Source organism: Xyrauchen texanus, chromosome 29 (assembly GCF_025860055.1).
Source record: "Xyrauchen texanus isolate HMW12.3.18 chromosome 29, RBS_HiC_50CHRs, whole genome shotgun sequence".
NCBI classification, from domain to species: Eukaryota; Metazoa; Chordata; class Actinopteri; order Cypriniformes; family Catostomidae; genus Xyrauchen; species Xyrauchen texanus.
In genome coordinates this window covers 33,297,724-33,317,566 of record NC_068304.1, presented here as the reverse complement: position 1 = coordinate 33,317,566, position 19,843 = coordinate 33,297,724, and the positions used below count along the sequence as shown (strand labels likewise).

The 19,843-nt window shown below is 39.2% G+C and overlaps 1 protein-coding gene across 3 annotated transcripts in view; it reads right to left on the bottom strand.

Annotated features, from left to right (window-relative positions):
- Positions 1 to 19,302, bottom strand: part of LOC127622649 (protein Aster-B-like) — a 355,094-nt gene extending 335,792 nt beyond the window's left edge. For 2 of the 3 annotated variants that reach the window (XM_052096667.1, XM_052096666.1), the window contains exons 1-2: positions 19,067 to 19,302; positions 1,146 to 1,359 (exon numbers count right to left, since the gene is read on the bottom strand). In XM_052096667.1, the coding sequence (XP_051952627.1) occupies positions 1,146 to 1,359; positions 19,067 to 19,089 (237 nt within the window). In that variant the 5' untranslated portion in view covers positions 19,090 to 19,302. Of the gene's footprint in view, positions 1 to 1,145; positions 1,360 to 9,163; positions 9,326 to 19,066 lie in introns of those variants that run through there. The other variant, XM_052096668.1, reaches the window with a different exon arrangement.
- Between the last annotated feature and the right edge of the window lie 541 nt (positions 19,303 to 19,843).

The following is a 19,843-nucleotide window of genomic DNA, read 5'->3' as shown; positions in this document are numbered from 1 at the left end:
GAAATATTCAGCAAAGCAGAAATCAATCTATTTGCCTCAGTGGAGAATACCCACTGTCCCCTTTGGTATTCGACGTCCCAAGCCCCATTGGGAACGGACGCAATGGCACGCAAATGGCCGGCGAAACGCAAATATGAGTTTCATCTGGTATGTCTGATCCACTCTGTTATATGCAAAGTCCGAGAGGACAAGGAAATGGTTCTATTAGTTGCACCGAAATGGCCCAACCAGCCATGGTTTCCAGAAATGATGGAGATGCTGTACAGCTCACCATGGGAGATACCACTGAGGAGGGATCTCCTCTCTCAGGCGCAAGGCACAATCTGGCATCCCCAGCCCCAGATGTGGAACCTGCATGTGTGGCCCCTGAACGGGGCGCACTACACACACCAGGAATGACGCGTTCAGTCATGAACACCATTTTACAAGCCAGAGTTATTTATTGATTCTTTTCAGTATTGAATGGATCATAAGTATATTTATATATATAAATGTATCTCGCTACGTCCGCGATCATGGATTTATTTTTCCACTGAGCGCAACGCAGTGCATTCTGGGATCACCTACCCGGGGAATGATACATATGATGCTACCTTCGAATTTGGCCAAAATTAGATATCTTTAGAGGCAGTATAATAAAGATACCTACCTTTTAAAACAGCCTTAGCATTGGGAGCGTGCCTATGATGTCTTAAAAAACCTTAAAAAACTGTTTATTCTAAGATTATGTAGAGATGTGTGGTTGGGTAATGAGAGTCAAATTGCAATTTGGGGCAATAACAATTGCAAAGTGAAGCTACAGACCTTGGTTGTTATGACAAATGCAGCTTTCACTTTCTTTAGTCTGTGTTTGAGTGGAGGGGAAAAATCTACAAATAATTGAAATGTTAACAGAACGCAATAAGCATTGTGTCCGACGAGCAGCAACAGACGGTACCAACACTGCCCAGTCAGAGGAGTCATTAAGCTTGACACTGTGATTGGACAACAGGGGCAAGGTGGCATCTTCAGACTTCAAACACTGAGTGTGATTCAGGTGTGCTGGTGGCGATGTTGATGTCATGTGTACAAGAGTTGGATTGGAGAACCAAAGAGGAACCCAACATGTAGGGCTGACTGACAAGGATTGACAGAAGAGGGCATACCTTGGAGTTCTTGGCTCCGCTTCGTGTTGACTGCCCAGAGAACGTGCGTGTGACCAGCTGCTCAGGGGTGGATGGAGACTTGGAGGTGTCTGAATGGTCTGAGCCTTTCTCCACCATGATGTCTGTCTCTATGCTCTGCAGAATGGGAGATCGACACCGCTTCCGCAGAACTGGAGAGCAAGCAGGGGAACTCCGGTTAGAGTTACTGGCAGTGCTAGAAATAAAGAGAGAAAGACAAATGAAGGTAGTTTTTTGAAAACCAATAAATCAACTGCAACTTAAAGCTCTAGAACAGATCATGTTCTACTTTGATTTACATTCTTAATCTTTGATTCCACTGTTTAGGTGATTGCAAACCAGTTCACTTTTGCATCCCCTCAAGTGTATTGCATTTCTATTCAGCTTCCAAACCACAATAAACATAAACATGACAACAACAGGTTTTGCCTGGTGAAATAAAAGTTGGGGTTTCCCTAAGATCTTAATACTCATATTTAAAAAAACATCATCCTATAACTTAACAAACCATAAATGACCTAAACAAGTAAATCACTATTACCACTGATCTAAACAAGACCACCATAAATCTTGAAATTAACAAGTTCAACACAAACCCTGACCAAAAACTAACCTGCCACGAACACCACTGACCTAAGCAATCTCAGCACAAACACAACTAACATAAAAAGAGTCCACCAAAAACACCACTGACCAAAACAAGTCCACTACAAAAACCACTGACCTAAAAAAGACCAACACAAACAAGGAAAAAGTCCACCACATACAACACTAATCTAAATAAGTTCACCTCAAATACCACTTGCCAAAACAAGTCACTCACAAGCACCGCTGTCCTTAACAACTCATCCAGAAACACCATTGGCCTAAACAACTCCACCACAATCAACACCTCTCTAAAAAAATGTGCACCACAAACACCAAAAATTAAAAAAATTCCACTGCAAACACTGCTGACCTTAGACACCACTGACCTTAACAAGTCCACCACAAACACCACAGACCAAAACAAGTCTACAACTTTCACCACTGACCTAAAACAAACCTGCCACAAACACCACTGACTTAAAACAATCCTACCACCAACATCTCTGACCTGAGACAACCTCAGCACAAACACCACTGTCCTAAAACGAGGCCAACATAAACACCACTCAAAAAGTCCTCCACAATCACCACTGATCTAAATAAGTTCACCTCAAAAACCACTGAACAAAACAAGTAACTTACAAGCACCACTGACTAGTGTTGTGTTCGAGTCCAGTCAGAGACTTTAAACAATCAAGTCCGAGTGTAGTCCGGGGTCCAAACGGGGCCGAGGCAGACTCAAGATTCCATAACAGGCCAAGTCCGAGTTGAGTCAGAATGAATTTGTTCTTGAATCTGAATTAAAATTGTAACCATAAACTCAACATCAATATTTAAAGCTTTAACTTCACAACAAAGAAAAAGGTTTGTTAATACAAATATAACAAAAACACCTCTGTTGCCTTTCATATATATATATATATATATGAAAGGCAACATAACTCGGTAGTCAATGTTATACAGTAGTCTCTGTAGTAACATTCAAGCGTATTGGTTGACTGATGAGTGTGCCTGTGCATGTTTGTATGTGTGTCTGCATGTGTAAACACAGTGAAACAACTCTTGCTATGTCTACAAATTAAGGGCTAACACAGCTGCATGCAGACAGAGATGTATTCATTCATTTATGTTTTGTTATTTATTCATAATTTTTTTAATTGCATCACCTAAACAAGTCCACCACAATCAACACTTCTCTAAACAAGTCTACCATAAACACCACTGATATTAACAAGTCCACCTCAAATATAACTGACCAAAACAAGTCCAGTTTCAACACCACTGCCCAAAACAGGTCTACACTAATCAAGACTGAGTACACGAGTACACCACTTACACAACTGTCATAAACAAGAACACCATAAATCTTGGTATTAACAAGTATACTACAAACACCATTGATCCAAACAAAGCCAAAACAAACACCACTGGCCCAAACAAGTCCAGCACAAACTTTACCAACCTAAAACAAGTGCAACACAAACACCAATGACCATAAACAATTCCACAACAAAAACCACTGATCTAAGAAAGTATATTGCAAACACCACAGACCCAAAACAAGTCCACCGCAAACACCACTGACCTAAACAATTCCACCGCAAAGACCACTGACCTAAACAAGTCCACAACAACACCACTGATCTAAACAAATTACTGCAAACACCACTGACCTAAAGCGAGTCCACTGCGAACACCACTGACCTTAAACATGTCCATTTCAAATACCAATGACTTAAACAAGTCCACACCAAAGACCACTGACCTTGAACAAGTTCACCACAAAGTAGAGGCCTTCATGGTTCCAAAAATTAATGCCCGAACACAAAGAGACCCGGAAATGTACTACCCGGACCCGAACCTGTCTATTATTTGAAAGCTTGGACTCGTACCCATGCAGAACCAAGAAATGCCGGACCCGGATTGCTAATAACAAGTTAATTTAGAAGTTGTGAAAACTAAATTTTGTTGTAACGTTAGTAGCCTTCTCCCCTGTGCCTAGCCGTGATGCATATAATCTATCCTCCTTGCCAAGAAAGTTGGTAAAATACATCCAGGTTTTCTGTGATTCCTCTCTTGCTGATTGAAACAGCATAGCTAATCCACTTATTGTTTCAAAAGTCCACTTGCTGTCACGGCGATGGATGACAAACGTGATTAGAATCAGCTTTCCAGTTTTTTTGTATCTCACATAAGATAACTTAAAGTTTGCCATTTTGAACTATAATAATGATTGCTCGTTCATTGCCACGGCTGCTAACGTTAGCATGGCTAATTTGCTATCGTGTGCCTTAACTCCACTCTGCCTCTGACGTCACTCAGCTCATTGTGGCTCTGCTCCACTTTTCACCTTATTTCCTGGCCCGCACTTTCTCATCCTAATTTTACAATGTTGCAATTAAAACACACACAAATAGCACCATCATCACCAGCGTTCTCTGATAACGGCCGGGTATTACAAATAATGTTAAACAGACCCGGGATCCGACAAACACTACTGACTTCAAATAAGTCCATTTCAAATACCAATGACCTGAACAAGTCGACCACAAACACCACTGACTTAAACAAGTCTATTTCAAATACCACTGTGCTTAAACAAGTCCACCACAAACACCACTGTCCTAAAAAAGTCCACCACAAACACAACTGACCTTAAACAAGTCCACTTCAAATACCATTGACCTAAATTAGTTCACTACAAACACCACTGGCCTAAACAAGTCCACTTCAAATATCAATGATCTAAACAATGCACCACAAACACCACTGACCTTAAACAAGTCCACCACAAACACCACTGACTCAGAGCAGCGCTGAGCAAAACAAGCCTACTGCAAACACCAATGACCCACACAAGCCTAAAACAAACACCACTGACCAAAACATTCACCACAAAAACAACTGACCTAAAACAAGTCTACACTGGACACTGACCTAATACATGACCAAAACGTTTTAATTGCATTATGCCATTCCTAAATACTTATAAGGATTTTCCAATAACCAATTTGCACCTCAAAACAAGATAGGACCAGAGCCAGAATAGTGGAAGTGTTGATAAATGGCAGACAATGAGAGAAACAAGGCAAACCACACAGATATCTTCATATCCTCAATGTTGTAGTGTTTTTAGACATCAAACCTGATTATTTATGAGAATGATCTTATCACCATTAAAAAACTTACACAATAGCACACTCACATACCATTTATTGTACATAAGTAAGCAAACTGCTCATTGACTCGTCCCTGTAGTAGCTAAATGCTCTTTCCAGTTTCGAACGGTAGCAACTTGGTTACATTATAGGGTCTTATGCAATGGCTTACGTCACTACTAGCCAATTGCAATTGTAAAACGAGGTCACTACACTATTCTACAGTTTCAGCAGGGCCTTGAGAGAGTGAGTGTACTGTGTGTTTATGTGTGTGTGTATGCGGGTGCACTGATCACAATGATTAGCAGATATAGCTGCCCACTTTGGCCTGTCAGGTGCACTGCTTTTTAGAGATGCATGCTAATCATAGCTTCAAACTAGCAATCTAGAGGACCACTGCAAATCAATGCAAATCACTGCACACACACACACACACACACACACACACACTTGAGTACCTAATTCTCATGCTCCTGTTTCTGAGAGCAATCATTTATCATGTGGATGAGTGGCTAATGTTCTCACAATACTGCTTTACACTTACTCACTTTCCTCTCTAATGTCGTCTATTCACCAATTTGAATAGGAATAGAAATATGCAATTTCTCCATTAAACACAAACAACGTGGTTTGTTCCACCCCACAGTAAAAGCTTATTGTGTGATAGAATATTAATTTCTGTTTGGATCAAATGCAATCAAGCAGAAGCGCCAGAACATCCTAAATAATAGGAATGACACACACACACACGCAGTGCCAGCTCTTTTCCATTGCTGTAGCCTGCCACAAGTGAATATGTTTCCATGGAAACAGTCAGCAGGACTGGCCAAGTTTGCAAGTGTTTGGACTCCAACAGAGTGCAAGAGAGAGAGAGAGTGAGAGAGAGAGAGAGAGATGGTAGATCAAAAGATGGCGGAATGTTAGATAACGAACGCAGGCGTGCATAGCTACATTTCATGGCACAAAGTAAATGTGCTCTTGATGATGTCATCAAAATGTGCGGATAATCGACAATCAGAACATTTGATTCAGCATCTACTGAAAGTATCCAAACCCAATTTGTGTTAGTCATAGGTACAAAACACAAAAAATGCATATTTTTTTTTTGGTGATTATGTGCTAGTATAGCCTACATTCCCATATTGAGGTGGACTACTGATGTGACAGTTCTACTATAGTAATGTTGCTATGGTAACAAGGGTGTTTATATATTCAGAGTGTAGTGCTGTTAGCACAGTTATTGGTGTCCTTACTCTAAAAAAGCTAGATGCAGCACCACAAACTTGCTTAGATGTGTTTTTAACAGTTGAAGTTTAATAACTTACGGTATCTAAAAAATGTGGCACTCATGCACGAGACACTGAAAAGAAATTAAAACAGTGAGACATAGTGCTCATCCAGTCAAAGACGTCCAGCACAGGTTTACATAGGAACAACAGTGTGGATGGATGCAAAAAAACCACCATGTAAAATATGGAACTACTACACGAATATACAAACAAAAACATTCTCGAGGGACGCACTCCTGAAAATGAATGACCTTACTGTCACGTTGTTGTCAAACCCTCCCTCAATGCCTGTGGCCCTTCTGTGAACCAAACAAGAATGGTCCCATCCAGTTTGCCATGGGGAGGGCTCTGGGCTGTTCCGGAAGCCTCTGTTTCTCTGCAGTACTGGCTGAACTTGAATAAATGACAAACTGGCAGAATTCCACTCACACACACACACACACACACACACACACACACACACACACACACACACACACACACACACACACACACACACACACACACACACACACACACATGTTGTGTTTCCATGTTTTATGGGGACTTTCCATAGACATAATGGTTTTTATACTGTACAAACTTTATATTCTATCCCCTAAACCTAACCCTACCCCTAAACCTAACCCTCACAGAAAACTTTCTGCATTTTTACATTTTCAAAAAACATAATTTAGTATGATTTATAAGCTGTTTTCCTCATGGGAACCGACAAAATGTCCCCACAAGGTCAAAAATTTCAGGTTTTACTATCCTTATGGGGACATTTGGTCCCCAAAAAGTGATAAATACACGCTCACACATACACACACACACACACACACACACACACACACACACACACACACACACACACACACACACACACACACACACACACACACAACAAGTCTGCTGAGAGAGGAAACCAGTCGGGATTCCCTTGTGTTATACAACAATTACAAACTTAAATGAAAATTTTGACCAATAAGAGGATGTAAATACATGTGTGCATACTGTATGCATGTATTTTATGTGCACTCTTACCCTCAAATGCCAAAAGATGGACCAGACCTCAGTTACTTAACCTGACTGTCTGTCTGTCAGTCTCTTTTAACATCAAAAAAAAAAAAGAAACCTGATGCTAATTAAAACCAAGATGACAGTCCAAACAACCATTGTTTGGTCCATCAATTCAAAGACATGGATCGATTATAATATTCAGTATTCAGAAATAGAAAACCTAAACAAAATGAAAAGTTTAAAGCCAAATACACATCACTGAGGCCAACAGTGGTGCGATTAGCATGTACACATGCTGGACAAAGTCAAGCTACAAAATGCATTATCTAGGTTTGTTGGTCCAACTTTGCAAAAAATCAGAAAGCACTTAAATGACATTTTAAAGAGACGAGTTGTGATCTGATAAGTTGTGGTCCAGTTCTTGTTGAATAATGTGTATAAATGTGGACAAAGCTGAGTTACAATTGCATTATCTAGTCTGTGTCTGTCTTTGCAAAAAAGAAAGAGTTTACATGACATTTAAAAAGGCAAGTCAATTAAGCTGTGGTCCAATTAAAGTGTATAAATGCTGATAAAGCCAAATTACATTAGCATCTACGTAGATCTGTTAGTCCGACTTTGAAAAAAAAAATACGGAAATCATATACATGACATTTTGATGAAACAAGTTGGTCCTATTAATGTATCTAAATGCAGATGAAACTATGAAATTACATAGATCAATTAGTCTGACTTCACAAATTTGACGTGTAGAAACTAAAACAAAAAACCCCATCAACAACAAGTTGTGGTCCAGTTGTGTGCAGATTAATGTGTACACATGTGGACAGAGCCGAGGCACAATTGCATTATCGAGAAGTCTGACAACACAAAAAAATAAAATTTTAAATGCAGCAATGAAGCTGAGATACAATTGCATTATCTAGACTTGTTAGTCTAACAATGCGAAGAAAAATGTTAAACATACACGTTTTGATCAAACAAGTTTGTCTGACTAACATGTATACATGCAGACAAAGCAGAGTGACAATCACATTACCTAGATGTGTTAGTCTGACTTTAAAATAGTCCAAAGCATTTACATGACATTTTAAAAGACAAGTTGTGGTCTGACAAGTTGTCCAATTAACTGATTAACATGTATAATTGCGGATGAAGCCAAATTAGAATTGTATTATTTAGATCTCTTAGTCCGACTTTACAAAAATCGGAAAGCATTAACATGACATTTTAAAAGACAAGTTGTGGTCCGATTAATGTGTATAAATGCAGATGAAGGCCAGTTAGTCTTTATATGTCATTTAAAAGCTGTGCTCTGATAAGTTGCGGTCTAATTAACATGCATAAATACAGACAAAGCAGAGTTACAATTGCATTATCTATTATTAGTCCCACTTCACAAAAATCTAAAACATTTATATGACATTTTAAAATCAATCTTGAATATTTGGTTACATCCCTGACATTGAAATTTGAAATAGATATTAGTAAGATACTGTACAACACCAGCGATCCTAGGCTAGGCAAACCATCATCTTTAGGTAAAATGTACTGTATCTGGTGAGCTATAGGTAAGCACACACTGGAGTTGTAAAGACCAGATGTTTGTGTTCACCCTCCACAGACAGACACACGGTGTGGGTGTGACAGGGACCATGTGCCGCACCCATTCATGCTGCCAAATCAAAACACACACGGACACACACTCCTCACATTAGACTGATGCACCCCAACAGAGAGAAAAGAGAAAGAGCGATGGAGAGGCAAGTGTCGGAAAGAAACAATTAACAGATCAAACTTAAGAAGCTAAGATGAGAGAGTGTCAGTATGAACTTGTTAAATAATTAGCCGGAGATTGCGTCACCTCACATTCAAATACGCCATAAATTAGACATACAATATAACATATAATAAAAATACAAGCAAATACACACATGCCTAGTATGTTTCTGTCAAGACTAACCTGGCTGCCATGTATCACAGCTCCGTTGTACTCTGTACTACTTGGAGCGAGGGAGAGATGGATGGATGGAGAGATGAAAGAGGAGGAGGACAGAGGCATTCCCAAATGGATGAAGATGGTACGATGCGATGAGTGATCGACACTACAGTCGCTCTGCCTGCAACTGAGTTTCTACCTCTCTCATGGCTGTAGCAGCTCTTTCTCTCTGCACAACACTGTCTCTCTACGCATCTATGAGCTCACGGCTCGGGACAAAGCTATGTCTCACGCACAGTTTTGAGAATGAGAGAGTGTGACATGGAGAGAGAGATTAAATGAAAAGCAAAGGTTGTTAGAGGAGAGGGATGAAGGGGTAGCTGAGAAAATGATGGAGACAAAACCAAATGTGCATTAGAGCCATGCAGAGAAGAGAGAGAGAGAGAGAGAGAGAGAGAGAGAGAGAGAGAGAGAGAGAGAGAGTGAGAGAGTAATGCATTCTGGTGGCTGGGTGCTGTGAGCCAGTGGGCTTGTTAATTATTCAGTCTTGATGAAAGAAACAGACCTGACATCATTCACTTTCATTTCGCTTTACTGGCCACACACACACACACACACACACACACACACACACACACACACACACACACATTCATTTAAAAAAATAAAAAAAAACTTTTTTTAAGGGGCCTAGATACCTAGGCCCCTTAAAAGTAATATTTAAATATATAGAAAATTATGTAAACATTTGCAGTGAAACTGAGTGACTATACAATTAGCTGAGTATATTCAAATGTTATAAACATCTATTGAAAAAGCTATTTAAAAAACTTGTTACATGACAGAATGTAATATATATATAAAAAAAAATAAAAACCACTGACAGATGAAGTGAATAACATTTATTATCTCATTACAAAGGCACCTGTCAAAGGGTGGGCTATATTAGGCAGCAAGTGAACAGTCAGTTCTTGAATTTCATGTGTTGGAAGCAGGAAAAATGGGTAAGCATAAGGATCTGAGCAACTTTGACAAGGGCCAAATTGTGATGGCTAGACAACTTGGTCAGAGTATCTCCAAAACGGCAGGTCTTGTGGGGTGTTCCCGGTATGCAGTGGTTAGTACCTACCAAAAGTGGTCCAAGAAAGGACAACCGGTGAACTGGCGACAGGGTCATGGGGCTCATTGATGCACTTCCAGCAGTTTGATGCTCTGGGCAATTTTCTGCTAGGAAAGCTTGTGTCCTGACATTCATGTACTGCGACATGTACCACCTACCTAAAGATTGTTGCATTCTTGTGAATGTTGCAGGATAATGCACATAGCCACACTGCAAATATTATTCTGTAATGATTTGAGGAACATGACAAAGAGTTCATGGTGTTGACTTGGCCTCCAAAATCCCCAGATCTCAATCTAATTGAGCATCTATGGGATGTGCTGGGCCAACAAGTCCAAACCATGGAGGCCACACCTCGCAACTTAAAGGATTTAAAGGATCTGCTGCAAACATCATGGTGCCAGATACCACAGGACACCTACAGAGGTCTTGTGGAGTCCATGCTTCGATGGGTCAGAGCTGTTTTGGTGGCATGAGGGGGACCCCTGGGAAAACTCTGCAAGAAAGCTAGCCTACAGCAGCCATCCTTCATCAGTGCCAAGCATTGTGTTTGGCTTTTAGGTGATGTTAAGACTTGACCTGCTTGTGTAACATTAAATTGCATCTCACAAGGGCTGCAAAGAACTTTAATTTTGTCATAAGACCCATTTGTTTATGTTTTGTAAGAGGTCCATCATTTGATCACTGACATGGAATCGCTGTTGTGTGTATGTTTGCCTGTCCCCAGACACATTGCAAAGGTTCTGGATGATTCCAACCAGTGGTTAGAACTCACACAAAGCTGAATAAAATGTCAGAATCTAATGTCGAATTGCTAAATGTGTAAAAAAATTAATACAAAAATGTATGCATCAACACGTACATTTTCATTATTATTTTATTTATATATAATTTTATATAATATTTTTGAAATAATATTATATATATTTTTTATTTACATGTATTTATATATATAAACATGCATTTTTACATACTTTGTCAAAACAAAAAGTGTCTTTTAATGACACTTACATTTATGCAAGTTCACTTATTTGCATCATTATGATTATTATGAATGAATGAACATAAATATAATCAAAGAAATCTTTGCAAATTAGGAGAAGCAGAATTATCTATAACTCATAACCATCATCTACTAATCCCTTTCTAAAAATACAGAATTGAACCACATCAGTTAAAACTGGGGCCAAATATGTTAGTGCTCAGTTAAATAATGGCAGCACCACATCAGCATGATTAAAGCTGAAACCAAATAAACAAGCCCTTCTGACACTGTGAAGGAATTTCTCATACTATTGAACTAAAGATACCAATCCAATTGTTACACTCTCTTGAGCTCAACAAACTATCTATTATGCTTGACTAGATAAAGTCCAAATATTTCTGAAACTGACTACGTGCAATTTTTAGCTTCACAGGCACACTTAAGTTTCTTTTATTGACTTAATGCAGGGCATTTGGCCTTTTTTTCAGGACATTTCACAGCATAACTTTAATGAGAGTCCAAATAGTTTAGAAGACAGAAGTACAACATCAGAGCATTCCAGAAAGTTAGTGTAAGCACAAGAATGTAAATGTGTTTGTGGACAATTTCTCCAGAGTAAGAGTCTGAATCTGACTCCTTTTCTGTTGCCAGTTGCCTTAGTTCTGTGTATAGCTTTGTAATGGCAACCTGGGCTTGGCAGGTTACAAATGAGTTGGAATTTCCTGGTGACGCTGTTATCATAGAGGAGTCATATCCATGGTGACAGCACCAGCCGTTCACAGGCAGTCTGTTCTATCATTCTGAATGGCAGCTTAGGCTTAATGCTCTATGAAGCAAACACAAACAACAGCTCTCTCTCTCTCTCTCTCTCTCTCTCTCTCTCTCTCTCTCTCTCTCTCTCTCTCTCATAAATGTAAAGCCCAAACTCTCACAACAATCAATCTGTGATTTGAGCTGTGTGTGAAGGTACAGATTGCACATCTCATTCTGAAACAATGGATTTCATTAAAAAAACATCCAACAGGAGGCGCTATTCTGAACTCACATCCTCCATTGAGGCGACCAATATAACAAGCATGAATGATATTTTGCTTCAAAATTAAGATTTGAACACAGTATCACATCATTTTTTGGAACTCAGATTTATGACATGCATTCATTTACATGAGCATTCATCACACATGCAATTGCATATTTAACTAAATAATTCCAATCAAGAAAGTAGAAAAACTGGGGGTTATAACCCTTGTGTGGCAGGGTGGAGGGCGGTCCCCTACCGACCGCTTAAACGCGGCGCGGTCTGAGACCGCCGACCGCGAGCGGGGAGAGGCTCGCTGCCGACCGCCTGGAGTAGGAGAACCGCTGCCAGGGGCGGGGGAGACCTCTTCTGTTCCCCGAGAAAATTTGGGGGGCGTTCCGTCCGCCGGGGGCTGGAGGACTGCCTCTGATCCGCCCGGAGAGGCGCGGCTGTCATCTGTTAGAGGGTGGAGGAGCGGCCGAGGAACAAGCTACGGTGTATCGGAGAAGCGGCTTGTCAATATAAATAATATTTTAATGGTTAACTTAAACCAAAGACAAACACACACACGACGGACATGCCCGTAAACGATCTCTCTCTCCCGCACCATCCTCCGCAGTCGGCCTTTATCCCTCTCGGAGGCTTGATTAGCCTGATAAGGGACCAGGTGTGATGAATCACGACCCGGCCCCGCCCTCCGCCCTGCCACATTTTGTTATTGTTCTCTTTGTATCCTAATCATACAACTGTTCTTGTGAATGTGGCTATGTGTAGTACTTATGGGTTTATATGGGCCAATGAAAATAAGAGGGAATTAAAGTCATTGTGTGACCACATTCACATGTACTTAAGAAAACCAGGGTTTATTCCAGGGTTTTTGCATATATAGCAGCATTCTGAAACGTCAAGTAAACAAGGACACTGACTATTGCACCACAGTTCTACTGCAGGTCGCTATAAACAGCAACAACAACACTGGGGCAGTGGTGGCTCAGTGGTTGAGGCTCAGGGTTACTGACCAGAAGGTTGGGGGTTCAAGCCCCAGCACCACCAAGATACCACTGTTGGGCCCTTGAGCAAGGCACTTAACTCCAGGTTGCTCCGGGGGGAATTGTCCCTGTAATAAGTGCACTTTCAGTCACTTTGGATAAAAGTGTCTGCCAAATGCATAAATGTAAACAACTTTAGAATTTTTCGAAATAAAACGAAGCAACAGAGCATAAAATCGGGAAGTCTTCCTCTGATGCAATGTTTGTTATTTAGACAAGCGTTGAGGGAAATTACACTGCTGTGGAGAAAGCTGCTTACTAAATGAGCCACATGTGTGTATGGGAGTAAAGAGAAAGCCACTAACACAGCTCATGTAAACGCATACACAGATTTCGAGCCATAATTAGATATTTGGATGCACAAGGCTAAACTAAAGTTTTAACTATGGAAATAAATTAACAAATAGCAATAATGTCTTAACCTAATGAATTGACAATTCTAAAGATACAACAAATGACAAAACAGCCACTGGAGACCACTGAAGAAAGAGTAACCATCAAAATAATATGATAAACCAGCAGACAGAGCAAGCAGCGAGCTGTCTCATTATGACAGGGAATTGTAAGGATCATTGCATCTATTGATATTAGAGACTGATTTCTGAGTGATCAACATGGCAGTGTTATAAACAACACAGTGACCTTGTTAGTGTGTTCTAAAATACTCATGTGATCTAACATGTACTGTGGTGTAAGAGCATTTCCTCCACAACAACACAACAAGTATGGTTCAAAGTAGAGCATAAGAATAAAAAATAAATGGCAACTGCCCCTTAATGAGTGTTGTGATTATTTATGCTGCACTGGCCTTAGAAATATTCTGTTGTTAGATTGAAATTTTCTAATTTAAAAAAAAATTAGTTGATAATTGACCAGTCATAACAAAGACAAAAAATTAAATTAAATATCAAGATTTTAGGTTAACATTAATATAAATGTATAAGGTAAAATGTATATTTTAGGTGCTTTAACAGCTCAACATTTCTTTTACATGTTTTAATTTTTCATGCATGAAAAATGTGGTTCTGGTCAACATCTGAATGTAGGCTTTGATAAATTATAAATTATGTAAGAATTATTAATCATATTGTGCAAGTGACACAATTCATGGCTAGTATTAACAGTGATTGTATCGGCTGCAGATTTTTGCATGCACCTACTTCAAACAGTTGATTATGCTTTAAAAAATTACGATTCATTTATGGAAATTACATTTGTAAATTCAAATAACACTTAAAACGAAACTGAAATAAATTCAAATTAACAAAGTGGTAAAAAAATAATAATATAAAACCACCTCCCCAAATCCAAAAATTTTACAATTTACATTTCGCAAATGCTTTCCTGTGGCACAAAAATTGCTCTTAGAATTAGCGCTGTCACAAAAATTGGATAACACACAACGCACAGTCATTGCGCATTGCACTGCATCTAACACTCACGAAAATAGAGCCTTTAGACTATAAAGACAAATGAAATGATAGTAGAAACAAAGGATGTTGAAGTATAACATTACATTCTTCTTTATTAATGTTGTGGCATGCAGAGCTGTGTTTCTATGAGCCTATGTCTGGATCCTTCAATAACTCCATAGTGTTCTGCCCTATTTAAGAGTATGAAATAGCTGTCATTTAGACAGCAAGGGAGAGGAAGAGCAGGGAAGGGAGAAGCAGCATCCCTGGGGAAATTAGAGAGATAAAAAAGCCTTCCAATGCATGTGACAGTGAGAAAGAGAGAAAGAGATAGAGAGACCCTTATGAGAATAACCATGCTGCGTCAATCAAAACCTCCCGCTGGGTTTTGGGAATCACAAGTCAACGCTGTTCCCAGAACAGATAGTGAAAGAGATCTTCGAAAATAACAGAAAGGCAAACTGAGACCTAACAAACCAAGTTCAAGGACAATCCCTTTATCTTTTAGTTTATTTTCTCTAAACTGACATTCACAGCATCACACTTCATGAGTCATCATTTAGCAGGAGATACTGACATGCCTGAAACTAAACAAAAGACCAGAATCGTTCAGCAACAGCACCTGGTACTAATCCCAGTAGACAAAGCACATAAGATGCTCTACACATGCCAATCTTATGCGTATCTTAAAGGGCTTAAACTCACTCTCATACCATCCCAGATGTGTATGATTTTCTTTCTTCTACAGAACTATATTATGATTTTTAGAAGAATATCTTAGCTCTGTAGGTCCATACAATCCATACAAAAAGTGAACGTGTGCCAACATTTTGACACTCCAAATAGCACTTCAAGGCATCATAGAAGTAATCCATACGACTCCAGTGTTTTAATCCATATCTTCAGAAGTGATATGATAGGTGTGGGTGAGAAACAGATCAATATTTAATATTTTTTTAGCTAGAAATTCTTCTCCCTGCCCAGAAGGGGGTGGTATGCAAGAAGAATGTGAATCACCAAAACAAAAGAAGAAGAATGTGAAAGTTTCATACCCACTGTTTCTCACCCACACATGTCATATAGATTCTGAAGACATTGATTTAACCACTGGAGTCTTATGGATTACTTTTATACTGAGTTAGGTGATTTTTGGAGCTTATGTCACTCATTCACTCACATTGTATGAACCAAAAATGCTGAGAAATTGTTCTAAAATCTTCATTAGTGTTCAGCAGTTGAAAGAAAATCTGGGATGGCACTAGGGTAAGTAAATGAGAGAAACACTTTAAACCAGTAACTCAAACATGTTAATCTGTTTCCTGTTCCTGTTTAAATGAGAATGTTTGCTGGTTGACATCAACATTAACCTAAAATTTACTTGGTTTCCTGATAATGTTGTAACTTAACCTTTTGATATAATCTTAAATATTTTTTTGTTATTTAACAATGGAGCAATGGCTGTTTTCCAAACCAGCACGTAGAACTTCAGTGTATCGTTACGGGAGCTGTCAAGTTCAAAAGTCCTGAGCTACACCCAAAACATTTGCCAAAATATCCACCTCCTAAAAATAAATAAATATTACATTTACATTTATCAGACGCTTTTATCCAAAGCGACTTACAGTGCAATTATTACAGGGACAATCCCCCTGGAACAACCTGGAGTTAAGTGCCTTGCTCAGTGACACAATGGTGGTGGCTGTGGGGTTCGAACCAACGACCTTCTGATAAACAGCCCTGTGCTTTTAGCCACTACACCACCACCACTCCATAAATACATTTAAATAAATAAATTAGTAAGACAAACTGTGTGACAATACTGCCAAACATTGATCATCTTGCACTTGTTGAAAGTATTTAAGTATATATACATTTACAGGCTGATCTCATTAGATTTTGAAGTAGAGTTAAATGATTTAAACAAAATATCGAATTGTAATTATTTTGAAAAATACTGTGATAGTGATTTGATCTGCAATATTATTAACATTATATATATATATATATATATATATATATATATATATATATATATATATATATATATATATATATATACATATATATATATATATATATATATATATATATATATATATATATATAAATAATAAAAACTCGTAAGGGTTTCCTTTTGACCAAAATTCAGTCATAGTCAAAAATGAAGTTATTTTGTAACTGTAATATGGAGGAGGGCGGGGCTTGACCGGAATGACGCACGCCTCATCAGGATAATTGGGGTCTGAGCATGCGTCATTCCGGACAGGCCCCACCCTCCTCCACGCTACAGTAACTTCCTTTTATTATGTTAACGATAATAATGATTATTATTATAAAACAGTTCCATATTAGTATAAAACTGTAACATGTGAATGTAATATTTGTGTAGTCGGCATAGCTATGTGGTCCGTTTAAACCCTTAAGCCTTTATTTGGCAGAACAATTAAGGAAGGTGTTTCTGTCCGTAGGACAGTTGACAATGCTTTTTAATGCAGAGAAATCCACTCTTCTGTGTTATTAGGCTACTTTGATTTGGATTGTAACTTTATTGGCCAAACATCTTTGGAATCACGGTGCAGTCAGTGAATCTAGAGCACTGTAAATATAACATGCTCAGCTCATTAGCCTCACAAGGGTATGTGTAGATACAGAGAACAGAGCTGGGCGCATTCAGTGACCGGAGCTTGCAGACTGTTTATTCATTTAATTAAATCATAGCCTTGTGGTTTGATAATCGCACAACGTCATATCGCAAATTCAGTTTTATTTTGATTAATTGTTCAGGCCAAATTTGTAGATATTTGTAGTTTACAGCAATATTTAGATGCTGTACGTTCCAGTATTCATCCAATCGTACAGCTTCTAAAACATGATTTAGGCAACATTCAAAGGAAAATGTTTGAAAAAACCTCTCGTTCACACCGAAACACTGTTTTCCTCCACCGAAAACTGAATGTTTCCAAAATGCTCCCCATTACTGCACACTCTGGAAAAGATGACACTAGGAATTTTTAAAACTAAACAGGTAAAAATCTTTACAAATCCTTTGACAACTGGTGGTCACAGACATTCCCGAAACCTCTATCAATTTCACTTGTAAAAAAACAAAAACAAAAAAAAACCATCTGAAATGACTTTCCTTTTCAGTTGACATCACCAAGACCACTTATTTTTTAATCAACATTTCAAACCTTTTTTTTCTCCAAATTATTTTTCAATCCCCTCTAAAACCCTGGCTCTATTCTGGTATGTAATGCCCACTTTCCTCACTTCGATCAATTCCTGATAAAATAAGTCGTCACACTGAAAAAAAAAATTCTCATTGTATGTCCTATTTCACTCAGATATATGTCACATTACAGAAGTTAAATGGGTTGCAAATGGCGTTTCATGTGAACTTGACAGCTCCACTTCACCAATCAACCCTCTATTTCAGAGGACTAAGCGAAAAACCCATTCCAGCACAGATATAAAGTTGATCCCATTCATGATATTGCTTTCATATGGGAAATTAATCTCATATATTTTCCCAAAAGGAAATAGCTAAACAAAGGAAAACTAGAAAAAGGACAGCTAGCACACTTCAAGAGTGAGCAATGCAAGAGAAAACAGGCAGCACGTTGCCGCTCAACGCTGCACGCTGTGATTTGTGTATAAAAATATCCTCCACATGACTGAGACACATTCACAAACACATGCACAGGATGGCAGGGGAGATAGAGAGAGAGAGAGAGAGAGAGAGAGAGAGAGAGAGAGAGAGAGAGAGAGAGAGAGAGAGAGAGAGAGAGAGAGAGAGAGAGAGAGAGAGTTTAGAAAAAGGTACAAAATATGTAAAAAAAAGAAATAAATAAAGGAGAGAGTTGAGTTTGGAGGAGCACAGGAAGAACAGGAGGGTGGCACTGCAGTTCGCTGCATGCCTATATACGTGACAGCAGCCACTAAGAGACACAAGGACACTCAGAGGCGCAGACACCCTGAGAAGAAGGCAGTTTGGCACAAAGCATCACCTGGGTTTAACTTTTATAAAAACACACACAAACATGGTCTCATGTCCTCCTTCTAACTGACACTTCAAAGAAACTGCAGTATTGAAAACATCTTTTTAGGGTTTTGCTTAAATTTCCAAAAAAAAACAATTCTCTCTTAGATAACCACAAATTGCACACCTAGGTGGTCACAGGCAGGTGTGTAAGACACAGTCAATTCAATGGAAAAAAAGTCCCTCACACTGTCGTAGAATGCACATCATTTGTTCAAATGCATGAAGAAGGTCTTTGACTAATATGTTATTTAATAAAGATCTGCAAGCTACAACAGAGTGCACAACTCCATCTGTCTCTTACCAGGCGAGTTTGAAGCCTCTCATTGGTGCGGTGCTGAGAGCATGTTGGGTATGGTGTCAGGTGGCTGCGGCCAGTGAGGCTGCATGTTGGTGATGTGCAGCCGGTGAGGAAAAAGAGCTTCCAGCTGTACCGTCCCATTCAGAGAGCTGCGAGCCTACGTGCTCACCCTAATGCTACCGGGACGTCCAAGGATCCAGTCCTGTTTAATGCTGCTGGACTGATCTTCTCGTGCAGTCTGACCAAGTACTACTGAAAATACCTGTAATTAGGCTTTGTCAGAGCCAAATGTGTGTGTGTGTGTGTGTGTGTGTGTTGAAGAGAAAACAGCAGAGATAAACAAAACACACACACACACACACACACATGGATGCAAGCGTTATCCACCTCATTAAATTGCAGCGCATGTGTGTATCAGCTCACTCGTGCGCGTCATTCCTTCACTTTCTGTCGCACTTGTTCAATACATTTCTCTGCCGCTTATGTGCCCTGTCTCTCTCTCTCATCCCTCCGCTGCAGTTAAAAGCTGCAGTTGCTGAGCTGAGGCATTACTGAGCATGCTCATTGCAGCCTTTCCTCTTTCTCTCTCTCTCTCTTGTTCTTTCAACTACTAAAGATTTTTTGGTTAGCTGTAAATTAATTTTGCTGAGGTTGAAGGGAGTCAGACAAGGTGGGTTTTAGTGTCTTGTGCATTTGATGGACTGCCCTCCTTTCAGCCCTAATTAAGATTCAATCAGCAGCCTAATCTGCTAATGTACACACGCCATGGCTCTATACCAC